The sequence below is a fragment of the Macrobrachium rosenbergii genome, chromosome 9, assembly GCF_040412425.1.
Source record: "Macrobrachium rosenbergii isolate ZJJX-2024 chromosome 9, ASM4041242v1, whole genome shotgun sequence".
Classification (NCBI taxonomy): Eukaryota; Metazoa; Arthropoda; class Malacostraca; order Decapoda; family Palaemonidae; genus Macrobrachium; species Macrobrachium rosenbergii.
Window position 1 is genome coordinate 41,529,885 of NC_089749.1, and position 25,169 is coordinate 41,555,053.

The window sequence follows — 25,169 nt, forward strand, 5'->3', positions numbered from 1 at the left end:
ACCCAGCCGAATAGGATGACTGATAGAAAAAAAAATACAGTAATAGTAAATAAAGATGAAGTATAAAAAAGGAACTTCAATCAAATAACAGCTTCCTTTAAATTTTTCTTAACTTCCCATTTGCTAAAACTGACCCATTTTAAAGCCTATAGAAATGTTTGATGGATCTGGCAATGCTATTAACATCACTATACCCAAAGTCCAAGAGAGTCCTGATATTAAAATACAAAACATAAATAAATGCCATTTATAAAATCTATAAAAGGAAACATCCTCTTCACAAATCTACCCCTTACCCTTATCGGCCAATTGGAGGCAGTATATTTATAGGGTATTGGTATCACTATCCACTGTTTGTTCGCAGCAACATTATATTGGGTCTCCCTGGAATGAGTAGGCTCCTCAAAGGCACCTTCTTCTTCTTCATCAAAATAGAATGCAAGCGAGTCTTGGGAATCAGGAACACCAGCCAGACCTTCTGATGTGTTGAGGTAGAGACAGTCACTCCCTTGAAGTAGCACCCGCCCTAATTGACTCTGTAAGAAATGCCAATAGTAACAGTAAGTTAAATAAAATCTTTTATAATAATACAATGAGGGGTAATTTCCTATAATCAAACATAAACTGATCTGAATCTTTATCACATGCCACATTGTTACATGTTAAGGAATTATTCACCACTTTTTACATATGTTTTGAGTGTCTATGTTGTCTCTAATTACAAGCTTTACATAAGTTTGAACAGACATTCTAACCTTTTGCATTATATAACCTATAAATTATTAAACAACCTTCAGTCAGTCCAAAGCCAGAAAAATGGTGAGGATTGAATTCATTAATAAGGACATGCAGAATAATTAAAATACAAATGAAATGACCCGAATTTCTTACAACCTTATTTAAACAAACCCTGGTAAAAAAAAAAATTAAAAACAAAGGAGTAAACTTAATGAAGGTGAGCAATGTGAAAAAGGGAATGGCAGTATGAAGGGATTAAGGTGGTGAAGGTGCTCAATGAGAGAGAGAAACTGGTTTTCTCCCCTCCATTCAGGACATGCTTCGACCAGCTCAATGGTCATCTTCTGGTCGTTGGGATGAGTCTGGAGACACAGGGTGCGTGTGGCGGTATATATAGGAGGACTAAGATTAGGTCCATTTTTCATTGGCTGCCTGAAGTGATTCTCCTCGGGTGAAGTCTCCTCTCGCGCAGTGATGGTTGTATGCTCCCTTGTGTGCGTGCTCTGGAGTGCATGTTAATGAGTGTATTATTTGGGGGGTTGCTGCCCACAGATGGACGTTCCTGGCACCCCGGATGAGCAAACCAATCAGGAACGTCCATCTGCAGGCAGCAACCCTCCAAATAATACACTCATTAACGTGCACTCCAGCACAAGCATGCAAGAGAGCATACAACCATCACCGTGCAAGATGAGACTTCACCTGAGGAGAATCACTTCAGGCAGCCAATGAAAAATCGACCTAATCTTAGCCCTCCTATATATACTGCCACAAGCACCCTGTGTCTCCAGACTCATCCCAACGACCAGATGACCATTGAGCTGGTCGAAACATGTCCCGAATGGAGGGGAGAAAACCAGTTTCTCTCTCTCTTTGAGTTACATATTATTTAACCTTATTATTATTATTACTATTACTATTATTATTATTATTATTTATTATTATTACAATCATTATTATTATTATTTTTATTACTATCATTATTATTATTATTATTATTATTATTATTATTTTTATTACTATCATTACAATTATTATTATCATTTCTGAGCCCCGGACCTGTGTCAGCCGGTGAAATGTCCCTTAGAGCACACATTTCTAGGTATAAATATTGCTAAATATACCAGAGAAAAAAGCCAACAGGAATGCTGAGGTTACTACCCTCAGAGCGATCACCTCCACAGGACCTAACTCTGTAGAACGTCCCAATGTCAAAACCCCCGATGCACGAAGAGCCGTTCCAGCAGCAACTCACCCTGGACCTGTACCTGACGACCGGGCGCCATCTATCCTACATTCCATCTTAGCACGCGTTTCTGTGATCACGCTTTTGCTTGTGCTCTGTGTTCTTTTAAGCAATTTGGAATACCATGTCTTCTGTCACTGAAATCACCGCCACTAAGTTAAGTACCATCTTCTTGGGTTTTAGTTGTATTGAGGCTGTATTTGGCCCTTAATTTAATAATTATTGGGTCAAATATCGAGGCTGATTCCTCTCGTTCTCCGGCCCCGCCATGATGACCTAGCGATGCGCCTCTATAGACCAGTTCAGTAGAGGTTTAAACTGGGTCATTTACATTAATGTTTTGTCTTACAATTGGCGTTACCCCTTCAGGAAGTTCATTTTGGGGAATTTTATCTACATTGAGCGGGCCAGTGTGCTGGTATTAATACTGGTGTTAGTATCAATTCTTTAGGGGCGTCCTCCCACAGTTTTATGCTTTTAACCCCTTCATAAAGAATTTTTGGCTCTGCAAATCGAGTAGATTTTGTTCCCCAAGCTGGTGCTATCTTACAGTCGGTTTTTCTGAATTGTGGTACAATGGATGACATGGATATTTATGGATTAATATTACCTTAGCCTGGCATCAGGAGCGGCCCTTTTGGTTGCCCACTTCCTGTTCGCTTAGCTCGGGTAGAACATACCCCTAGCACAAGCGTTTATTATTTTATATTTTTGAGTTGTTTATGTATTGATGTATTGTTGTTGGTTAAATTTTAGCAGTATATATTTGTGTTTTGTGGTACTAGCCTAACCCTCTCGTCTTAATCGGTTGATTAGGCTACGTAGGTTAGCTTTGCTCATTGACTCTGCTCCCTTCTCCCGACTGGGTCGCTTGAGTTGTGGAAGGAGGTGTGGGCCGGTGAAGGGGAGCGCCACGTTCGTTGTTCCATCCGCTGTTCCGTGTGTTTTGGGTATGCTTGCTTCTCTGTTAATCCTCCTCTCCTTCTAATGAAGGGAGAAAAGTGATTCGCAATGCATAGCCCTATGCCCTACATGTCGGTCTTGGTTGGCCTTCTAAACGGAAATTTTCTCCCTTCACAGTTCCCCCTACCTCCCCCTTCCTCCACTCTCTCCTTTTTCCCTTTATAGGCTTTCGTCTTCAGGAAAAAGATGTGAGTTGAGTTGCAGTAATCCAATGTGCATAGCCTAACCTCTTTTAAGTAACTTCTGGCTAGTGTCTTCTTCCCCTGCGGGGAGGCTCAGTACATTCAACACCCGGTAGGGGTTGCGTCAGTGTCTGGGGTTTCCCCACTCAGTCGACCTTTGGTATCGTGACACAGCCATGTCGTTCTCCCCACCTTTCCCTGTATAGCAGGTGATGTGTTATCCCTCCCGTGTGTGGAGTGTCGTCCTCTCGGGGCTGTCACTCTCGGGAGGGGGACAGACGGGTCTCAGTCGGAGGTTACCCACCCTCCTGGTATCCGTTTTAACGTCATACACCTCGCTAGTTAGCCGTTTGTTCGCTTCCTCATTGGTTTGCGGAACTCCAGACGCTTTCAGGGCCTACACAACCCCAGCTGACTCCGTTCCTCTGATCTTCTGTCCCCCGTTACGCTAGCCTTTTCCACTCCGGTGGTCTTTGGTTTTAGTATGTTGGCTTTACTCACTTTTGTTCTCCTATGGAACGTCACGAGAACTGCTCTAATAGTGAACCCTCCGCCCCCCACATCGTAACCATTGGCGGGGTAGCGGGTTTCCGGGTCTCAGTACTGGAATGACATGTCAGCATTAAAAACTGCTATTCCATGTATTTAACCAGCGATTTTTCTGCGGTCTCCGGCACTCATGGCAATTTATATTTAATTCTAAGTGTGCATCACCTTAGGTTAAGGTATATATCATTCACGTCCGGATCATATCCGGCGTCATAACTACTCTGTCATGTTGCATGATTTTAGGTTAAGGTATATATTATTCCCGTCAGTTTAACTCCAGCGTTCCTTAATTTATTTGCCATGTATAATATATCTGTTTTGCTTCACCGGACTACTCCGGTAGGACTAATAATCTGCTAATTGCATGTCCTGTTATCTGCTCTAGCATAAGGCCCCTATCTCCGCCAGATTTACTCCGGCGTGCCTTCAGATAAGCATACTCATATACAGTTTATCCATACAGATGGTGCGCTGCCAGGAGTCCAGGTGCACCGCAGTGCTGCACCAGCCCTGTGGCCATGTTGTCTGCCGCTCCCTCCGGCTCTAATTCAGTCAGGGTGGGAGACTTGATCGTTTGGCACCGGATGGATGTGAAGTGTGCTATGCTTTGTTTGAGCAGTTCTAGGATGAGTCGGTAAGCCTAAAGCTTCTGGCCTTTAGTTTACCTGGTTCCTTGACTTACTTGATAGTTTATAAGGTTCTTGTTATATCCCTTATATATATTTTTAAGTCCTTGATGTGCAATTAGTTAGTCCTTATTATTTTCAGGCCAAACAAGCTTCTATGCACGCTTCCTTGGCCACCCTTAGGGTTGGGTGGCTGGTTTTGGGAGGAATGTCCGTCGGGGAGGCCATATGTTCTCGGAGGCCATTTGTAACCTCCTCTTCCCGGCGCCCGGTTTGCTGCGGCTGTCCCAGCAGAAGTGGCAGCCCCTTTGATTGAGCATATCCGGGAGCGACACAGCCCTCCCAGGATGTCAACATAGCAGCGGAAGTGTCAGAAGAAGTGGCGGCCATTAACTTGGACCTGGAGCCCATGAATGTGGAACCGGACCAGGAGGTAGGTAGGGAGGTAAGTGAGGCAGGGAGCGGACTCCCTTTTTAATTCCCCTTCATCCTCTGTGTCTTCTTGTCAGGGTTTCCAGAAGTCCTCCTACCTTGGGGATAGGTCGACATCGACCATCCCCAAGGTAAAAAAGTCACTAAAAGGTAAGGGATATAAGTCCTCTTCCTCCCGTAAGGCAACTCCCTTTCCCCCGGGGAAGTCATGGGCTTCTAGCCCGGTGGCTTCCGTAGCTAGTGACACTCCCTCTGTAAAGGGGTCGAGATCAAGGGCAGCCAAAGCCAGCCCCCTCGTCAACCTGCTTCCAATTTTCAAGAATTGGCAGCATGCTGCTTGATACAATCAACAAGCAGATGGACGAGAGGTGGAAGACAGTATTGGAAAAGCTGCAGAGCCAGGAGACCAAGATCTCTGGGCTCGTGCGCTCGATGGGTCAGCTCCGTCCTACACCATTCGGGACGCCTCCGCCCTTCCTCCTTTTGATAAGGGAACCCCTTGGCGCTTGGCTCTTCATGCTCCCCAGCATGAGGATACCTTAACCATTGAAGGCCTTGGGACGCGCAGACTTCAGGAGCTGGAGTTCTTTCCTCCAGGTCTGCTTCCTCCCTACCCAGGCTTCGCTAGATTGACAGAGGAAGCGTGGGTGAGAATAGATAAGGTCCCTAAGGAGACAGTCATCTTTCCTGAGGGATCAGGGCTCAATCGGCTCTGCTTCGCACCCTTGCGGAGTGGGAAGCAGAGAACACAAAGTTGACCCCCTTCAAAGGAAATTTTACTATGTTTTCTTAGGGGATAGGATCGCAACTCCTTGCATGTCGAAAGTGGCTCAGGCAACTGTTCAGGCATGCATGGAGGGTGTTGATGCCGCAGCTCCGGAGACCGATCCCACCTCTTTGGTCCTCCCCGGTGACTCCAATTCTGGAACGATGTCCCATCCACCTTTACGGCAGGCAAGCTGGACCCAGACTGTCGTCCATTCTCTTCAGTGAGCAGCTTCCCAAAATTCGGAGGCTCTCCTGAAACCGGAGTTCGACGCTGGGTGTCGGCTGAGCCGTGCAATGAACTTGTGCATGGCAGAGGCGACAGCTGTGTTGTATTCAGATGAACCCTTTTTCCAGGTCTTAACTGAATCTCTGCTGGCGGGATTCCAAGCAGACCTGTTTGATTTTACAGCGGCAAGGATGAACTGTCGCAAAACATATTTTTTTAGGACGCCACTATTAGCACGAGCCTAATAAACTGATGAAAAGCTCGATTTGGGGGCTAATTTATTCCCGAGGACAAGGTGAATAATGTCCTGGCGGAAGCAACCAGGGCTAACCAGAGCCTCCGCTCCCGTGGGGTATTCCGCCCAAAACGCAAAATCTCCGAGTCCTCCGGTTCCCATAGCAGGTCGGGGGAAAAGGTATAAGAAGTTTAGGAGGCCACAAACCCCAACTGTAGTTCAGGCTGTACCAGTCTCTCCGGTCGGTCAGCCTTCCACCTCAAAAAGCCCAACCCCAACAGTTTGTGCTGGTGCAGCCGGCACAGCATTCCCTTGCCTCCCCACCTTTGTGACGCGTCTCCGGCGCACAACCCAGCCTATGAAAGCCATGGTTCCTTTCGTGGCTTCAATAAAAACGCAAAGGGAAGCAGAGCAAGAGCTGCCTTCAGAGGCAAGGCTGCATTCGGTCCCTCTCCCGGGGAAGAGGCGGCCGGGCAGAGAAAAGTAAACCTTCCCCTTCCCAATGAGAAGATTCAGGTAGGCGGGAGGCTTTACCTGTTTGAATCAGTGGACCTTCAGCCCGTGGGCCCACAGTATAGTCTCCAAGGGACTGGGATGGAGTTGGGTCAAGGACCCACCACCTCCGGTCAGGTTCCATCAACCCCCTTCACAAGCCCTGCAGGACTTCGTGAAGGAACTACTCAAAACGGGCCATAAAGAAACTGAGGCACCTGAAATTCCAAGGCAGACTGTTCAGCGTCCCCAAAAAAGGCTCCGCTTAACAGAGCAATCTTGGATCTGTCTCGTCTCAACCTTTACATACAATGCGACAAATTTCACATGCTTACAATCTCTCAGGTGCGGACTCTACTTCCTCGTGGAGCCGTCACCACGTCTACAGATCTTTCAGACGCATGCTATCATGTCCCGATTGCGAAACTTCTCTCCTTACCTAGGATTCAGACTGGGAAGGCAAGCTTATGCATTCAGAGTCATGCCATTGGGCTCAACATAGCACCCGAATATTCAACAAGCTGGCAGAGACAGTAGTACAGCAGTTCACGGTCCCGGGATCATGCTAGCCTCATACCTAGACGACTGGATAATCTGGGCATCCACCGTCCGGGAATGCCGGAGAGATACAGCCATAGTGATCGAGTTTCTGGAGTCCCTAGGCTTTCAGATAAACAGGGAGAAATCCCGTTTAACTCCGGAGGCTCGGTTTTGGTGGCTAGGCATCCAGCGGGACCTAGACTCACACAGACTGTCTCTTCCACCAGCCAAAAGGAGAGAGATACCCAAGGCCACCAGGCAGTTCCTCAAGTGCAGGAAAGCTTCTCGCAGGACTCAGGAGAGGATCCTGGGTTCTCTTCAGTTCACATCTGTCACAGATCTGCTGCTGAAGGCAAAACTGACAGACATAAACAGAGTGTGGAGGAGACGAGCCAATATCAAACTCAGGGACAAGGTGTCTCTAGTCCCTCCAGTTTTGAGAAAAAGACTCCGGCCGTGGTCAACAGTCAAGGGTCTGTCAAAATCAGTGCCCCTTCAATTTCCTCCTCCATCACTAGTAATCCACACAGGCGCTTCATTGGCGGCTGGGGAGGATATTCTCAATCTGAAAAAGTACAAGGAACATGGTCCAATGTTCCATGTTCCATATCAACATCCTGGAAGCAATGGCAGTGTTTCTGACTCTGAAAAGGCTAAGCCCTCCCAAACAGATCCATATCAGACTGGTTTTGGACAGTGCAGTGGTGGTACACTGTATAAACAGGGGAGGCTCCAAGTCGAGTCGTATCAATCAAGTGTTGATAGCCATCTTCTCTCTGGCGGAAAAGCACAAATGGCACCTATCAGCCACTCATCTTGCAGGGGTCCGGAATGTCACTGCGGACTCTCTGTCCAGGTCAACTCCTCTGGAGTCGGGTGGTCTCTGGACAGAGCCTCGTTCGCTTGGATTTGCCTTCAGGTTCCAGGTCTCCAGGTAGACTTGTTTGCCATGGAGAGCAACCACAAACTCCCTTGTTATGTGGCCCCAACCTGGACCCTCAAGCTCATGCCACAGATGCAATGACATTAGACTGGAACAAGTGGCAGAGGATTTACCTGTTCCCTCCGGTAAACCTGTTGCTGAAAGTGCTGCACAAACTCAGGTCTTTCAAGGGGCAGGTGGCTCTGGTAGCTCCCAATTGGCCGAAGAGCAACTGGTACCCTCTTCTGCTGGAGCTGAAATTCAAGTGTCATCTGTTACCCAGACCCAAACTGACACAAGTAGTACAAACGCGGACTGTGTCAGCTTCCTCAAGAATTCTGAATGCCCTGGCTTTGTGGACTTTATGAAATTTGCCACTCAGAGAGGGGGCGGATATAGACCCAGTTAACACTCTGTTCTTGGAATCAGATAAAAGAGAATCTACTCTCAGGCAGTACGATTCAGCAGTTAAAAAACTGGCATCTTTCCTTAAACATTCTGAAGCTCAGGTTATGACCACAAATTTGGCAATCTCTTTCTTTAGGTCATTGTTTGAAAAAGGTCTAGCTGCAGCTACAATTACCACAGCTAAGTCAGCCTTGAAGAAAGTGTTTTGCATGGCTTTAACATTAACCTAACAGACTCATACTTTTCATCAATCCCAAAGGCATGTGCTCGTCTGAGACCAGCAACCCGTCCTCACACGGTCTCTTGGTTTCTTAACGATGTTTTGAAACTAGCATCAGAAACTGATAATGATAACTGTTCATATTTGAGTCTATTAAGGAAGACGTTGTTCCTAATTAGCCTAGCTTCAGGTGCTACGATATCGGAACTGTCCGCTCTCTCTAGAGGTGTTAATCATGTAGATTTCCTCCCGTCAGAAGTTCTTCTTTCCCCAGACCAAAGTTTCCTAGCAAAGAATGAAGATCCTCAGGATAGGTGGTCTCCTTGGAAGGTTGTTCCTCTTCCACAGGATCCATCCTTGTGCCCAGTCACTACACTGAGGACTTACTTAAGGAGAACTTCTCAGGTTTTGTCTAGTCCTCTTTTTATCAGGGAAAAAGGTGGGACACTTTCCTTAAAAAGCTATCAGACAACAGATTTATATTTCATTAAACAAGCTAATCCAGATTCAGTACTGAAGGTACATGATATCCGGGCAGTGGCAACCTCCACAAACTATTTCCACAATATGAATTTTGATGATTTGAAAAACTATACGGGTTGGAAATCTCCATCAGTGTTTAAGCACCACTATCTTAAATCACTGGAAGCTCTGAAGTTCCCTACAGTGGCTGCGGGGAGTATTATCCCTCCATCCTAGTTAGTCTTTCTCCCATTCCCCTCCCGCCTGCCTGCCTCATTTGCTTTCCCTGCCATCTTCTCCTGGGCCACGCATGCTTCACATCCTGGCCCTAGTTTATGTATATATAATTGTACCTGTTTTGCAGTGTTAGGTTTAAGTGGAATTGTAAATTTTCTTTATGTTAGTCTTAAGTTTGAGTACCGTTAATTGTCTATGTTTCATGGTTACTTTAAGTTTTAATACCATCTGTTCAGAACCTTGTTTTGTCCACAATGATTCTTAGTCTTAGGATTAATGTTTAACTTATATTTCTCTACTGCTGAGATAATTAAATTAGGCTTAAGTAACGATGCCTTTATTTATCTCTACCTTTTATTTATCACTTATAATCCTTCACCTTGCTTGGTATGATTCTCTGATACAATTTCACCGGCTAAAACAGGTCCAGGGCTCAGAGAAGGGATTTTGACAAAGGAAAAATCTATTTCTGAGGGAGGACCTGTGTCACCCGGTGACCCTCCCAGGTTATTCAATTTCCCCCCCTAGTAGGCATACCTAGCTGGTTAGGTGGGTGCTAACCTGGAATGAGGGTAGATGGCGCTCAGGTCGTCAGGTACAGGTCCGGGTGAGTTGCTGCTGGAACAGCTCTTCTCGTACCGGGGGTTTTGACATTGGGACGTTCTACAGAGTTAGGTCCTGTGGTAGTGGACAAATTCACTCACCCTGCTCTATACCGACACCTGTTACATAATAGGTGATCGCTCTGAGGTAGTAACCTCAGCATTCCTGTTGGCTTTTTTCTCTGGTATATTTAGCAATATTTATACCTAGAAATGTGTGCTCTAAGGGACATTTCACTGGGTGACACAGGTCCTCCCTCAGAAATAGATTTTTCCTTTGTCAAAATCCCTTTATTATTTAATCTTATTAATCTTAAAACTTAATGGACCGATCCCCTCATTAGAGGATCTAAAACAGGTTTTGCGATGTGGATTGATCCCCTCTGAGGAGTATTAATACTATGCACCATATGATTTGGCTGTATCAAGCAGGAAAGTTTCCAACACTTCAATGGACCACAAAAGAATTTTGGCAACTAAAGAATTCAGCTCAGCTCAGTCGTGGGGGTCTCATGGAATTTAGCATTGTTCTTTTCCTTGAAGGGGGAATGTCTTGCTCCGTTCTCTCCCATGACATCTTTTTATTTATTTGCTCATAAATATACCCAGGGATTGCTGTTGGCTTTAGTTATTTTTTTAAGATTATGATGTCAGTTATAATTGTAATTTCGCAAAGAAATATTAGAAAAAACATGTATAAATAAAAAAAAAGTTTCTGCATTTCCCACTCTCAGTGATTTTACGTAAATATTTTACAACAAATATGCTCAGAATTTCTTACTGATTTTATTTCTTATGTTATGATACTGTGCGAGCTGTAATTATAATTTTACAAAATAAAATCAAATAAATTATTAGAAAAAATATGTACATGGTAAAATTTCCAAGCATTTTGTGAAAGTGGCTCCACACAGGGTTGTGAATCGTCACTTTCAACTTCCTGTGTAAGGTAGGGAAATTTTTTTTGACACTTTTCTTATACCAAGTACATTTGCATATCTTCCACTTTCCATTAATGTGTTTTTCTTAAATTGGCCAAACTTGAAGTATGCCCAGTCTGAGAGGGTTGCATGATATATAATTAGCTCGTCCCTTAAGGGTTAATATTTGAAAATTATTAAATCATTTTTATATTTATATGAATATATATATATATATATATATATATATATATATATATATATATATATATATATATATATATATATATATATATATATATATATATATATATATATATATATATATATATATATATATATAACACTATTTAAACATTGCAACCATATATTTTGGGCACTTGCTTCTGTGCTGTTCACTGGTAGAATATGGACAGATGAAATGTTACAAAGGTATATATACAAAACATATGTAGGTGTGGCATTGTCCCCGATGGTATGCAGGTGACCGTTTCCTAAGGAGGAGGAGAGTAACCAATTCCCTAGTGGTTTTTGGCCTCATTAACTCCGTTTTGCGGCGACGATTCTAGAGGTCTTGTTCTCTGGGCCACCTTCTTCAGAAGAGGTCTGAGGATTAAAGCGTCAATGTCATCCGATTTCAATGTCCTCCTGACAAGTTCATGTTGTTGGTTTGATTGATGATAGCAGATTCCAGCATCTTTCTTTTATATGGACAGCTACTTTTGAAAACCAGCTCCGTAAATATGGAATGGCCAGTGTCTCTGAAAAGCTGGGGGAGCTGGTTTTCAAAAAGTAGCTGTCCGCATAAAATGAAAGATGCTGGAATCTGCTATCATCAATCAAACCAACAACATGAACTTGTCAGAGGACATTGAAATCGGACGACATCGACGCTTTAATCCTCTGACCTCTTCTGAAGAAGGTGGCCCAGAGAACAAGACCTCAGAATCGCCGCCAAACGGGAGTTAATGAGGCCAAAACCACTAGGGAATTGGTTACTCTCCTCCTTCTTAGAAACGGTCACCTGCATACCATCGGGACAATGCCACACCTACATATGTTTTGTATATATACCCTGTAACATTTCATCTGTCCATATTCTACCAGTGAACAGGGGCATAAATAAATGCCCAAAATATATAGTTGCAACGTTTAAATAGTGTTTTAAGTGCCTTTTTTTTATATTCATATTACACTGTGGTATTACAGGAAAAGACATTTTCATATATATATATTTATATATATATATATATATATATATATATATATATATATATATATATATATATATATACACACACACACACACACACGTACAAGCAGTCCCAGGTTTACGACGGGGTTCCATTCCTACGCCACATCAAAAGCCAAAATTCGGCGTAAGCTGAAAAATCACTGAAAATCGTCAGAAATCCTAAGAAAACCTTACTTTTAATGTTTTGGGTGTATTGAAAATTATGTAAACTGCATTTTTATTTAGTTTTTCATAAAAAAAATCCAAATTTTGATTATTCTGCCATTTTGTATAATGTACGTTTCTTCCATGAGATCAGTGACGTAAGCGTCATACCCCAGAACGTGTCGTAAACTGGGAAATAATTTCTGATGAATATATTTGAAAAGCGTCATAACCTCGGAACGTTGTAAGCCAGACTCATCGTAACCCAAGGACTAACTGTATGTGTATATATGTATATGTATGTGTATATATATATACATATATACATATACATATACATATGACTTTTTTATCACATCACCGTGATTCATATACTGTACAAGCATTAAGCTACAAACGTCCTTTAATATCCAATTCGCTCTACCTCGGAAATAATATATTTTCATATATGTTACCTAAGGGGAATTTTTTAGTTGGGCTCGAACCAACGAAAGACAAGAACTCAGGACTACAGTGACGCCTTTACCCACACGGCCCATGGGACAACGAACTTGTTAACAATTAAAAAATTCCCCTTCGGTATCATATATGAAAATATATTATTTCCGAGGTACAGCGAATTGGATATTAAAGGACGTTTGTAGCTTAATGCACATATACATATACACATGCATATATATGTGTATATGTATATATGTGCATATATATACATATATATATGTATGTATATAAATATATAATATATATATATATATATATATATATATATATATATATATATATATATATATATATATATATATATATATATATATATATATATATATATATATATATATATATAAATATATATATATATAAATATATATATATATATATATATATATATATAAATATATATATATATATATATATATATATATATATATATATATATATATATATATATATATATATATATATATATATATATATATATATATATATATATATATATATATATATATATATATATATATATATATATATATATATATATATATATATTTATATATATATATATATATATATATTTATATATATATATTTATATATATATATATATATATATATATATATATATATATATATATATATTTATATATATATATATATATATATATATATATATATATATATATATATATATATATATATATAATCACACACATACACACACACACACACACATAATATATATATATATATATATATATATATATATATATATATATATATATACATATATATATATATACATATACACACACACTCTATTTTATATGTATATTTATGCATAAATATTTATATAGTAATAAAAGAGGGCTATCTGTCTGGTCTATGACTATAAAATCAGGCAACCACGATGGAATAAAAAAATATTGTACTACATGCTTTTTCTGTTTCTGTCAACTACCCATCCTGATTGTATGAGGATAATCTACTGTAATGTTATGGAGTGGTGAGTGAGGATGCATTTATCAAAGACTTTTAGCAACTGCTGGGTCCAAGGCCCTGGTCTTTGAATGTCCATGGCAATTTATTTATGTTCACCTTCCCTTGTATATTTGTAAGCTTGATGCTTGTTGAATAAATTGTACACGTTGTATGTTTAGTATTACTCTACTCCAATACTTTGTTTTCCTGTATTTTGCTTTCCTGTATCTTTTATAAATTACTTTGCAATACTATACTATTTATTGTACTTCCTACTTTTCCATTAGTTTACCGTACAATTTTCTGTTTTGTTATAATTCGCAGCTCTGATGTTTACATTAGTCTGTTTTTTTATTCTTTAATACTTTCTTCTTTCATGAAAGATGGACGTTATCATAGAGGAAGTAAGGGAGGCAGTACCGTGGAACATATTGTATGTGGATGATATTGTCCTGTGTTCAGAGAGCAGGGAAGATCTGGATATGAAACTGGAAAGATGGAGACAAGTACTGGAGGACAGAGGAATGAGAATAAGTAGATCTTAGACAGAATATATGTGTACCACCAATGATGGGGGTGATAGGGAAAGTATTCAGCTTGGGGGAGAACTAATAAAGAGAGTTGAAAATTTTAAGTATTTGGGATCCTTTGTTAATGCTGGAGGACGTATGGAAGAAGTAAAACATCGGGTACAGGCAGGCTGGAACAACTGGAGAGCGGCCTCCGGAGTTCTTTGTGACAAAAGAGTACCGCTGAGGTTAAAAGGAAAATTTCATAAGACGGTGGTAAGAACAGCAATGATGTATGGCACGGAAACAGCAAGCTTGAGAAAGACATAGGAGAAGAAGATGGATGTGGCAGAAATGAGAATGCTTAGGTGGATGGCTGGGGTGACGAGAGAGGATAGGATCCGAAATTATTACATTAGGGGGTCTACTAAGGTGGTGGAAATATCAAAGAAAGTGCAGGAGGGGAGGATGAGATGGTATGGACACCTGCTGAGGAGAGATGAGGACCACGTTGGTAGACATACTATGGGGATGGAGGTCCAGGGAAGAAGAGGAGGGAGACCAAGAAAGAGATGGAAGGACTGTGTGAGGGGAGACCTGCATGAGAAGGGAATTGATGAGGCAGAAGCACAGGATAGAAATAGATGGAAACGGCTCATCCGAAACGGCGACCCCATATAAAAATGGGAACAAGATGGGAAGAAGAAGAAGAATGCTTTCTTCTTTCACATGCTTTTACTATTACACATCCAGAAAAATGGAGAGCAATAAATGTACATGGAATGAAGCTGCAGAGAGAGAGAGAGCAATCAAAAAGCAGCATGAAACAAGCTACATAATACTCCTAACTTCATTGACAAAAGCACATTGCTCAGAACACTACCTCCAAGGAATATTATTTTCTAGTTAGAGTATGCACCTGGGAACCCAGAATTATACTAAAGACATAATTTAATGATGATAAATAATTCACATGAAGGGTATAATCCATCTCAGATGACAGAGACCATTCCATGTAATTTGAATTAAACAGCCTCCCAAAAAATTCTTTGATAAAAATATCTTATTCTTTTAATTTTATAAAAAAGTTACATCCTCTCATATCTTCAGTTAAACCCTGAGATTCTGACATCAAATGAAGTCATCTTTTTCTCGATCTAGAAAATTTTTTCTTTCAAACTTCATGTCATTTTTCTGCAAACTTCCTTTTGACTTTTTATTGTCTTCTGTTTTTTAAAAATACTATAATAAAGTGTGGGTATCCAGCTTTAAAATGACACTGAAACTAGCTTTTTACCATGAAAAAAAAAAAAAACTCAGAGCTAGCAATGAAAGAAAAACAATGTCATGTCCATAATGAGTCAATGTGAGCTTTGCCACAGACAAATTTTGGGGCACCCAAAAATCTCTGAGGGGGTCCCACAAAATTCAAGAAAACAAAAACAAAAAACTGTGATCACATACCATACAAGGGTTGACTGTAAGAGCACTCTTGATAAAGGAAAACTGAAGAACTGAAGTATCAGGCTTATTTCCGCTGCAAGAGTTTGTAGATTTACTTTCACACGTTCCCTTTACCCCTGATGTGCCGCCTTCATTCTCTTCTAGTTTTTCTACCACCTTACTTTTTTGCTGATTTGACAATCCTGAATCTTCCGACATACTTTCTTGTGGAAATGACTGACTTTGCTGCTGGACACACCATAGCTCATATCCTTCTGCTCCCCACTCCTTTTAATCAAAATAAAAAAAATTAAATCAACAGCAACAAAAATTAAGACACTGCATCACTATCAAAATAAGCAGGTGTCATTAAGGCACAAAATAAAGAGTTATATATCTCTGTTCATTATTCTAAACAAAAAAGACACTACTATTCAAGTTTGGATTTGATAGTGAAATGGTCTAGCTTATAAAACTTCAATAATCAAGGCCTCAGTTCTCTTGAAACCTGGAAAAAAAAATTAATTATTTTCCACCATGAATTTATTGCTAGTCTCAGTGAACTAACAAAAAATACTCAAAATGTGGCAAAGAGGGATTAAAAATATGCTTTAAACAAAATTACTACGCAAAAAACTAATAAAAAACTAACATGGTTTATACAAAAGAATATAAAAATGGGAAGATGAATTTCTTTCTAATACATAAAATTCCAAAAGCAATACTCCAGTAAAGAATAAAAGACCAGAAAACTAACATAAGCAAAGTGAATATTGTCCTACAGTAAAAGCTCATTCCTTTCCAATCATCCCAGCTCTCATGTAAGGGTACGCAGACATCAAAACCTAAATTATAAAAGAAATTACACAAAAATGGATAAACCTTAGCTTCTGTGAAGATAAAAATCACTGGAAAATATAGCTATTTCCTTACCATATTAGAAAGGGAGATGGCTTTAGACAGAGGTGTTTCTGAGTAATCCCATCGCAGGGAGACTGTGAGGAGTGAACCGAACACACTCCACAGCGAAAGGCCTCCTCCCTTCCAACACATACCCAACACTGTACCATCAGGTGTCCACTTCATAAAGCCTACAATATGAATATAAAAACACATGCTGCTAATTATAGCATTCAATGGTCAATTACTTTTCTGTACTGTACTTTCTTGTATTATATATACTGTACTATAAAATACCAATTTTCATATTAAAATTTAATATTTCTATACTTGCCTAACACAAATATAACAGCTGAAAAGAAAAAGAAAACGAATAAATGGTTGTACCTGGCTCTCTCAACTTCTGTTTACCCTCCCTCCATTAGATAATGATAGACTGGCTCCATTCTACTTGCCTCGGTTAGTTTATTGCCTACAAGTTTACCGAGAGGTTGGGTGGGTATTATGGTTAATATGAAATTGGTTGGGTATTATGGTTAATATGAAATTGGTATTATTTCTATGAATCTTCCCTAATAACAATCATATACCTGACCATCACACTGACAAGGATGGTGGGATAGCACAGCACTCATCAAAGGAAAACATGATTGGTTTAAAAGTTAGAATAAATGAGCAACTCTCAGGAAATCCTGCTGGTAGTTACTGCCTCCAGTTAAGGACTAACATCAGGGCCATGGTCATAGGTACCTTTACAAAGGGATTTCCTTTACTGCCAAGCAAGGATGTGATCTCATGCCCAAAATCATGACATAAAATGTCAGGACTGACCAGAACTAACTGAGAAAAAAAGTACTTGCTGAACAGGAGATATGCTCTTGTACATTAACATTGTGTGCCTTCATATTCGCCATAACTCAGTAACAGGATTTCAAAAGGAGGCAGAAAGGGTTTATTCCTTGCAGTTCCTGCTAAGATAGTCCTAGCAGCAACTGTAGGTGTTATGGCCATACATTTATAAATACAATGACTTGTTAATATTTTTAACTTTCATGATACATTATGAAAGTCATTATTCTCCTTCATGTCAGGACTGACGGGGACCCTTCCTCATCCCTGAAGAGAGAGTAAGGGATATTGTACTCAAGCACATGCCTTCTTCACTCAGATAAAGCCCCAGTGCTTAGAGCAGCAAAGACTGTTGGCTGTTATTTGTGAAAGACTAGTAGAGTGCCACAGATTGTGGTGAAAACTTATTGTGCAGTCTGGTGTTTTGCAACATCTTAATCAAGATTGGCTTGTTATTATAGACAGGACTTTAAAGAAAGTGGGAAAGTATGTAGTGGATGGGCTTGCAATAAAAAAAAAAAATCAGTGACTGATAAAACTTCAAGCTGTCATACATATGCTGTATGCATGAAAACTGATGGTAGCTACATGTGCTCTTGCATGCAAAATCTTACTAGTGATGGATAAAATTGCCTGAAAAACTAAGATTGCCTTGAGTGCTCACAGTGGTGGTGTCAGTACTGCTTTCTCTTACTCAAATGCATGTGTGCTGGGACCTTGTTAAGTGATTCACACTATGCATTTTTATTACTAAAATTACCAGAGGAAACTGAAATCAAAGGGAAAGACTGAAATGGGTTGTAGGCTGATTAAGTACTTGGGAAGCTTAGTTACTGGTTAGGTAGGGTTGTTAATTGAGATATTGTCTAAAGGAGCTGAAAGTTAACTCATATATACAAAAATTTTTTGTAAATAATATTGGAGGTTATAAATCTATAGGTAGAGTAGTGACTGACTGATATTTCCCCAAATCTGCTGACATGACCTGCTGCTCTTGCTCTACCCCTCTCAAGGAACTTATCATAAGCTGTCCCTAAGGGGAAAAAACCAACAGAGAAATTAACATACAATTTTCTAAAATGATCTCCACATCCTTGAATAGTGAGATGCAAAAATGGAACTGCATTCCAATTGCTCCACATTACTAATGTTTTCTAATGATAAAATCTTTATAAAATTCAAAGACGCAGCCACAACTGGGGCTTAATGTGCCTTTATTTTGATAACACCCATAAAGGACTAATTTACATTACTATGAGCCTGGCAAATCAAAGAACTAATAAAAAAGGACATGGAAACTTCAGACACAGAAATACTCAAGTTCCTTACCCTTCAGAACATATTATGTACATATCTCCTTATCGGCTTATCTCTCTCCATAAATAAACCTGCAGGGCTCTTAACCCTTAAACGCCGAGCCTCTATTTACAAAAGTGTCTGACGTATGCCGGCAGTAGTCAGGAGTTAGTGCCGAAGCGGAAAAAAAGTTTTTTTAAAAAAATCACAGCATGCTTAGTTTTTAAGATTAAGAGTTCATTTTTGGCTCCTTTTTTTGTCATTGCCTGAATGCAACCATCAGAATTAAAAAAAAAAATTATCATTATCATATAGAAATATTGAAATATATGACAGCACGAAAAAAAAATTTCATATATAATTGTATACAAATTGCGCTGTGAGCAAAGCGGTTAAAGCTAATGAGTTATTTTTTTCTTTGTATTGAACACTAAATTGCAATGATTTTGGCATATAACAAATTGTAAATCAAAGCAACAAAGAGAAAATATCACAAAATGATGCATGAATTAAGGAATGGTTTTCAAAAATTCACCATAAATCGAAATATTGGCTAGAAGACGTCTCGTTTGTTGCAAAATGAAGGTAATTGATTGAATATTACTAGACTGTAAGTGTTTTAGCTTACAATTGCAGTTTTCGACCATTTCGGTCGAGTTAAAAAAACCGGTTGAAATTTTGGCACTTTATCGTGATTTATATGAAAATATTTCAAACTGATAAAAGCTACAACCATGGATTGTTTTTTTGTTGTACTTTACATGAAATTTCACACATTTTCATATATAAAACTTTATGTAACAGCTAATATAAAACAGTACAAAAATTACAACAAAATAACGAAAGAATTTCTGAAATATTCGGCTGTTTCTCAGCGGAAGGAAAAAGTTTTTTTCAAAAATTCACCATAAATCGAAATATTGTGCTAGATACTTCCAATTTGTTGCAAAATGAAGGTTAATGATTGAATATTACTAGAATGTAAGAGTTTTAGCTTAAAATTGCGTTTTTCGACCATTTCGGTCGAGTAAAAGTTGACTGAAGGTTGAAATTTTTTGTAGTCGCGTCTGAACCTGGCACCCAACAGACAATTTTAGTCGACATTGCCCAGTCGGCGTTTAAAACTGGACATAAGAATGCCTCCTCTGTTTCTCATTAATGAGATCAGATTTGGAGCAGTGACAGAACAGGGGAGGACTTTGGCCTTAGTCATTTTGTACCCTGAAAAGTGGGAAATTGGACAAGGCTGCATTGCCATTAAAAAAAAAAAAAAAACCTACAAGAAAAAGCTTGTAGCTTGCTAATTCTTTTTGCTATGGCTAGTGCCATTATGAAGCAAGTATTGGAAGTTGAAACCTTCAAGGAGGTTTCTTCTAATTGATCAAAAGTGTCTTATAAAGAATCTTAGTACTACATCTAAATTCACCCCACGTTTCTTGGATAAGGATTAGGGTGTTATAACTTACATGATCTAAGGACTTCTTGAATTTCCTTATTGTTAGAGATATCAATGTAATATGACAAAGTACAAGGATAAAAGAGACCTGTAACCTTTAATGGCAGCCACAGATAGTTTCCTGAGTATATCTGAGGAACCTGAAAAATTATATGATGTTGCCTAGAAAGGTACGGGAACAGGAAAACCCTTAGACTCACACCAATTCCAGTAAATGTACCATTGTTGTTGAGAGAGTTTAACAGCTGACTCTCTTTTAGATTTGAGTACAGATTTCTAAGAATGGCTCGAGAAACCTCTAGCTCATAGGAGACAGTTGACAGCCTTCAGGGGGTTAGCTGTAGCATGAGGAGGTTTTGGTGAAACCTCCTTAACATGTGAACATGTTTGAGTAGATTTGGTCTGCAAGGTCAATAAAAAGGTTGAACTATCACCATAAACATTAGGTCCATATATCATTCTCTCTGTGGTCACCAAGGGGCTATGAGAGTTGTTCTTGCTTTCTCAGAACCCTAGGAATTGTTCAAAACTTGTCTCAGAAGAATGAAGGGAGGAAAAGCATAAAATTCGAGATCAGACCAGTTGGTCAGCACTGCATCCAAACCCAAGCTTGAGGGTCCTGGTGGGGAAAGCAAGAGACTGGCAGTTTTTTTCTGGATTGCTCCAAAAATATCTAATTTGGCAAACCCCACAGTTACCACAGATCCTGACATACTTGTGGATGTACTGACCATTCCATCATAAAACCTGGCCCTGCCTATTCAGCTGATCTGTGAAAACTTTTTTTTTTTTTTGGTACAAACTGTCACATCAAAATTATGTTCTTGGACTCTGACAAGCATAAATTTCCATTGTCACCAGGTACAGTGGCTTGGACCTGTCCCTTCCTGATTCCTGAGGTATGAGAGTCATTGTACTGTCTGCAAAAACTGGTAATGTAATGTCTTTTCAGTGACTAACTCTTCCACTTCCATGAGGCTATTCCAAACTGCCAAAAGTTTGAGGTTGTTTATGTGGAGGCCTCTCTCCTTCTCTGGCTAAAAACTAACATTTCTAGGTTTCCAAGGACACATCCTCATCCCCACATCCAATATGACTGCATACAACACCAGCAGTTATAACTTGGACCATCGATCAGACAGAGGGTCTCTTGTTTGTTAGTTTTTCACAAGTTGTATTCTAACAGAACTTTTGCTCTCACAATTGATCCCTGATCCTCTTCTCCTGCCAAGGATAACAAGATTTGCTGAACAGCAGCACCATTATGCAGTAGATGTGCCTTGCTGATGAACTTCTCAGATCCAGAGGTCTTTTATTCCTCTCATCATTGGACTGTGGAACAGTCTCCTTGAGGATATTGTGCAAATAGAACCTCAAAGTTTAAGCAAGGATGCAATGCATTACTACAATTCACCCTGTATTTTGCTAATTTACTTATATTTTTATCTATTTATTTATTATTCTATTTTTTTAATAACTGACCTCTTCTTTCTGATTTTTATATTGTCCTCATTACCTTCTTTCCAATGAATACCATATTCTCTGGAAGCTTGAATTTCAAGTCAATGGCCCATGTGGGCTTGTTCCATGTGAATAGGGGCTTATCTTCTGAATAATAATAATAATAATAATAATAATAATAATAATAATAATAATAATAATAATAATAATAATGGGCACCTGGCAGAGTGATCTGGCTCACCAATGGACTGGTTAGGCAACATTGGGGCTGGTCAGCCGTTGGATGGGTGGCCGCTCTCCTCGGCGTTGATTCCTTGGGAAAGGATCTTTACCATAATTTCCTTAGTCTACTCAGCTGTAAATGAGTACCTATTCTCGATGAGGTAGGGTCCAGCTATGGGTTAAACAGCAAAACTCAGCAATGATGGAAAGAAATGAAAGAATAAACAATGACATAAATGGAACCTCTGGCAACAGAGGAGCTTCATCCAGCAGCCAGGTATACAACCCAATCGACGGGGAGGAAGGTCATCATCCAGCATACTTGAAGGTCATCATCCAGCAACTGACCATCACAACAACAGTAACCAGCAACCAGAGACTGGAGCTACAGAGGCAAACCAGAAGAAGAAATGGACAAGAGAACAAAATACGGAAATAAGAAGAAGCTACATCAGAAGCAACCCGACAGAAAGAGGATACAGAAGAAGACTGGTCAACCTCTGGAATGAGAGAAGTAACACCCCTCAAACAGAACAGAGGCTGGCAGACCAAGTAAGGAACAAAAGAAAAGAACTGGCTCTCCACAACAGAAACAGAAGATCTGGAAAGAGAAATAACACCCAGCAATGAAGGACAAGAAGACGAACTAAGAGACGATGACACAGAAAATGACAAGAATGATGAGCTACCAAACAACGACACACGAGGAAACACCGAAGATGTAACAGAGAGGTCAGAATGGTGGAAAAGATCAGACAATGGATGAAGCCACATACAGAAAGAACAAAGATCCTCTCCATGAAAGCCTACAACACAAAAACCTAAGGGAAAAAACAAGTGAAGTTAATGAAATAATGAGACTAATCCACACCACCAGTATCACAGAAACAAATAACCTGGCATATGCAGGAGCAAGACTAGAAGTAGAACTCATGGGGGTACAAACATCAACACCACCATCACAACCAACCCAACAGAAACCAAAACAGCAACTGCTTTGGAAGAGGCACCTGGAAAAACAAATCATGGCGATGAGATCTGACTTGAGTAAACTGAGAGATGGCAGAAAAGAGGCTAAGAAGCAAGGAAACAAGAGAGGAACTGAATGAGAAATACAAAGTAAAGGAGAAGGGACTAAACAATACAATGAAAGATATAAAACAGAGGCTTAAAGCCAAAGCACATAAGACCCAATGGTACATGAACAGGAATAAAGGACACCAACAGAACAAACTCTTCGGAACCAACCAGAAAAGACTATACAGCCAACTAAGAGGGGAAGACAACCACCTGGAAATACCAGAAGCCAAACCAAGTAAGAGACTCTGGGAAAAAATATGGAGCAGTCCAGTATCACACAACAAACATGCAACATGGCTCCAGGAAATTAAGGCAGAAGAAATGGAGAGAATAAAACAAAGATTCACTGAGATCCAACAGACACAGTCAGACACCAACTAAAGAAAATGCCCAACTGGAAAGCCCCAGGTCCCAATGAAGTCCATGGACACTGGCTCAAAAACTTCAAGGCCCTACACCCACGAATAGCAGAAGCAAATGGATGACCACACGGAGAACATCCTTAGTACAGAAAGACAAGAACAAGAGAAATATAGCAAGTGACTACAGGCCTATCACCTGCCTACCAATAATGTGGAAGTTACTAGCATGTACCATCAGTGAAAGGCTATACAACTACCTAGAGGATGCAAACACCATTCCCCACCAACAAAAAGGCTGCAGAAGGAGTGCAGGGCACAGAAGGCCAGCTCCTAATATACAAAATGGTAATGAAGAATAGTAAGAGATGGAGAACCAACCTAAGCATGGCATGGATTGACTACAAGAAAGCCTTCAACATGATACCACACATGTGGCTAATAGAATGCCTGAGAATATATGGGGCAGAGGAAAACACCATCAGCTTCCTTAAAAACACAATGCGCAACTGGAATACAGTACTTACAAGCTCTGGGATAAGACTAGCAGAGGTTACATCAGGAGAGGGATCTTTCAAGGCGACTCACTGTCCCCACTACTCTTCGTAATAGCCAAGATTCCCATGAAAAAGTAGTGCAGAAGATGGATCCTGGGTACCAACTCAAAAAGGAGGCAACAGAATTAACCATCTGATGTTCAAGGATGACATCAAGCTGAATGGTAAGAGCATTATCCATCAGCATCTCAAGACATATCAGAAAAAAATATATCTCTAAAACCCTGAAAATGGCTTTGAAATGCTGTTCCAAATCTGCAGATGGCCAAGATGCCTTGCCTGATCCTACCAACTTTCATTTTTCAGTATTTATTAAACTTAAAAACTTGGCATCCATTGAGAGAAATAGGTTGTAAGCAGGCATTTATCCCATGAGGTAGGAGCACACACTTTTCTTCAAAAAGAAGCAAGTGAAAAGGAAGGGTTCTTAGATGAAGCAGCCAAGGCAGTAAGTCTATCTTTAATCACCCCTAAAGCTAACCTTACCTGCATTTGTCAAAGCCAGTCTGGGAATAGCCTGGGGAAGGACTGCACATCAAATACTAATACAAGATCTGAAATCCTGAAAATCAGATACTGACCAAATCAGGATATAACTCTATATATCTGTCTAATGAAGAACAACAGAAAGCAAATCACCTTCAGAATCAGAAACAGGGCCAATTTCCTATCTATTTCTCTCTAATTCCTTTGCTTAATATATCAAATTTTGAAAGTAATTTGAATTTTTCCTAACAAATAAAACTGAAGTTCTTACATAGGGACTGAGCTTCAAGCAAAGCAGCAAACAGCCATTCAAACTTATTGACAAGGTAGTTAACTAACATAAGGTGGGGAAAGCCCCACCCACCTACTGATCTGGACTCCACTGTGCCTTCACTCACAGGTTCTGAGAGGGCCATGTATGTAAAGAACCTCAGGTTTGTGTGTTGAGAAAAATTCAAATTACTTTCAATATTTGATATCGTTCCTACAAAAACACCAACCTTCATAGGCTCACCCTTTAGTGGGAGGTAGCCTGGGTATTCTCTGAACCGACTGGTAGGCTTGCCCAACCTGGGAATGTCACCTTCCTGGTCCACCTAGGAGCTGATGAGGGGTGACCCTGCACCTCTAGTTTGCTGCACATAGGGGAAGACACAGCTTCTAGACTTCTAAACCATAAAGTACAGTAATGGGAATGTATTTGACTAATTAATGAGGCTGAAAGAACTTTGCAAAATTGTTATCAAAGACAATAAAACAGATATGTGTAACTCAGACTTTGTCCCACTGTCGATCCTCCTCTCCATTAGTCAAGTGAGGGGAGGGAGGACTTGCATCCCTTCACTGGAAAATGTAGAAACTGGCACCAAGTCGTGTAGCTTACTTGAAAGCTCGTCTGACTAGCTTGT

General features: G+C 40.0%; 1 protein-coding gene across 8 annotated transcripts in view; it reads right to left on the bottom strand.

Annotated features, from left to right (window-relative positions):
* Nucleotides 1-25,169, bottom strand: part of Rich (Guanine nucleotide exchange factor subunit Rich) — a 256,565-nt gene that overhangs the window by 172,284 nt on the left and 59,112 nt on the right. For all 8 annotated transcript variants that reach the window (XM_067108968.1, XM_067108971.1, XM_067108969.1 and 5 more), the window contains exons 8-10: nucleotides 16,529-16,686; nucleotides 15,617-15,883; nucleotides 297-536 (exon numbers count right to left, since the gene is read on the bottom strand). In XM_067108968.1, coding sequence (XP_066965069.1) covers nucleotides 297-536; nucleotides 15,617-15,883; nucleotides 16,529-16,686 — 665 coding nt within the window. The remainder of the gene's footprint in view (nucleotides 1-296; nucleotides 537-15,616; nucleotides 15,884-16,528; nucleotides 16,687-25,169) is intronic.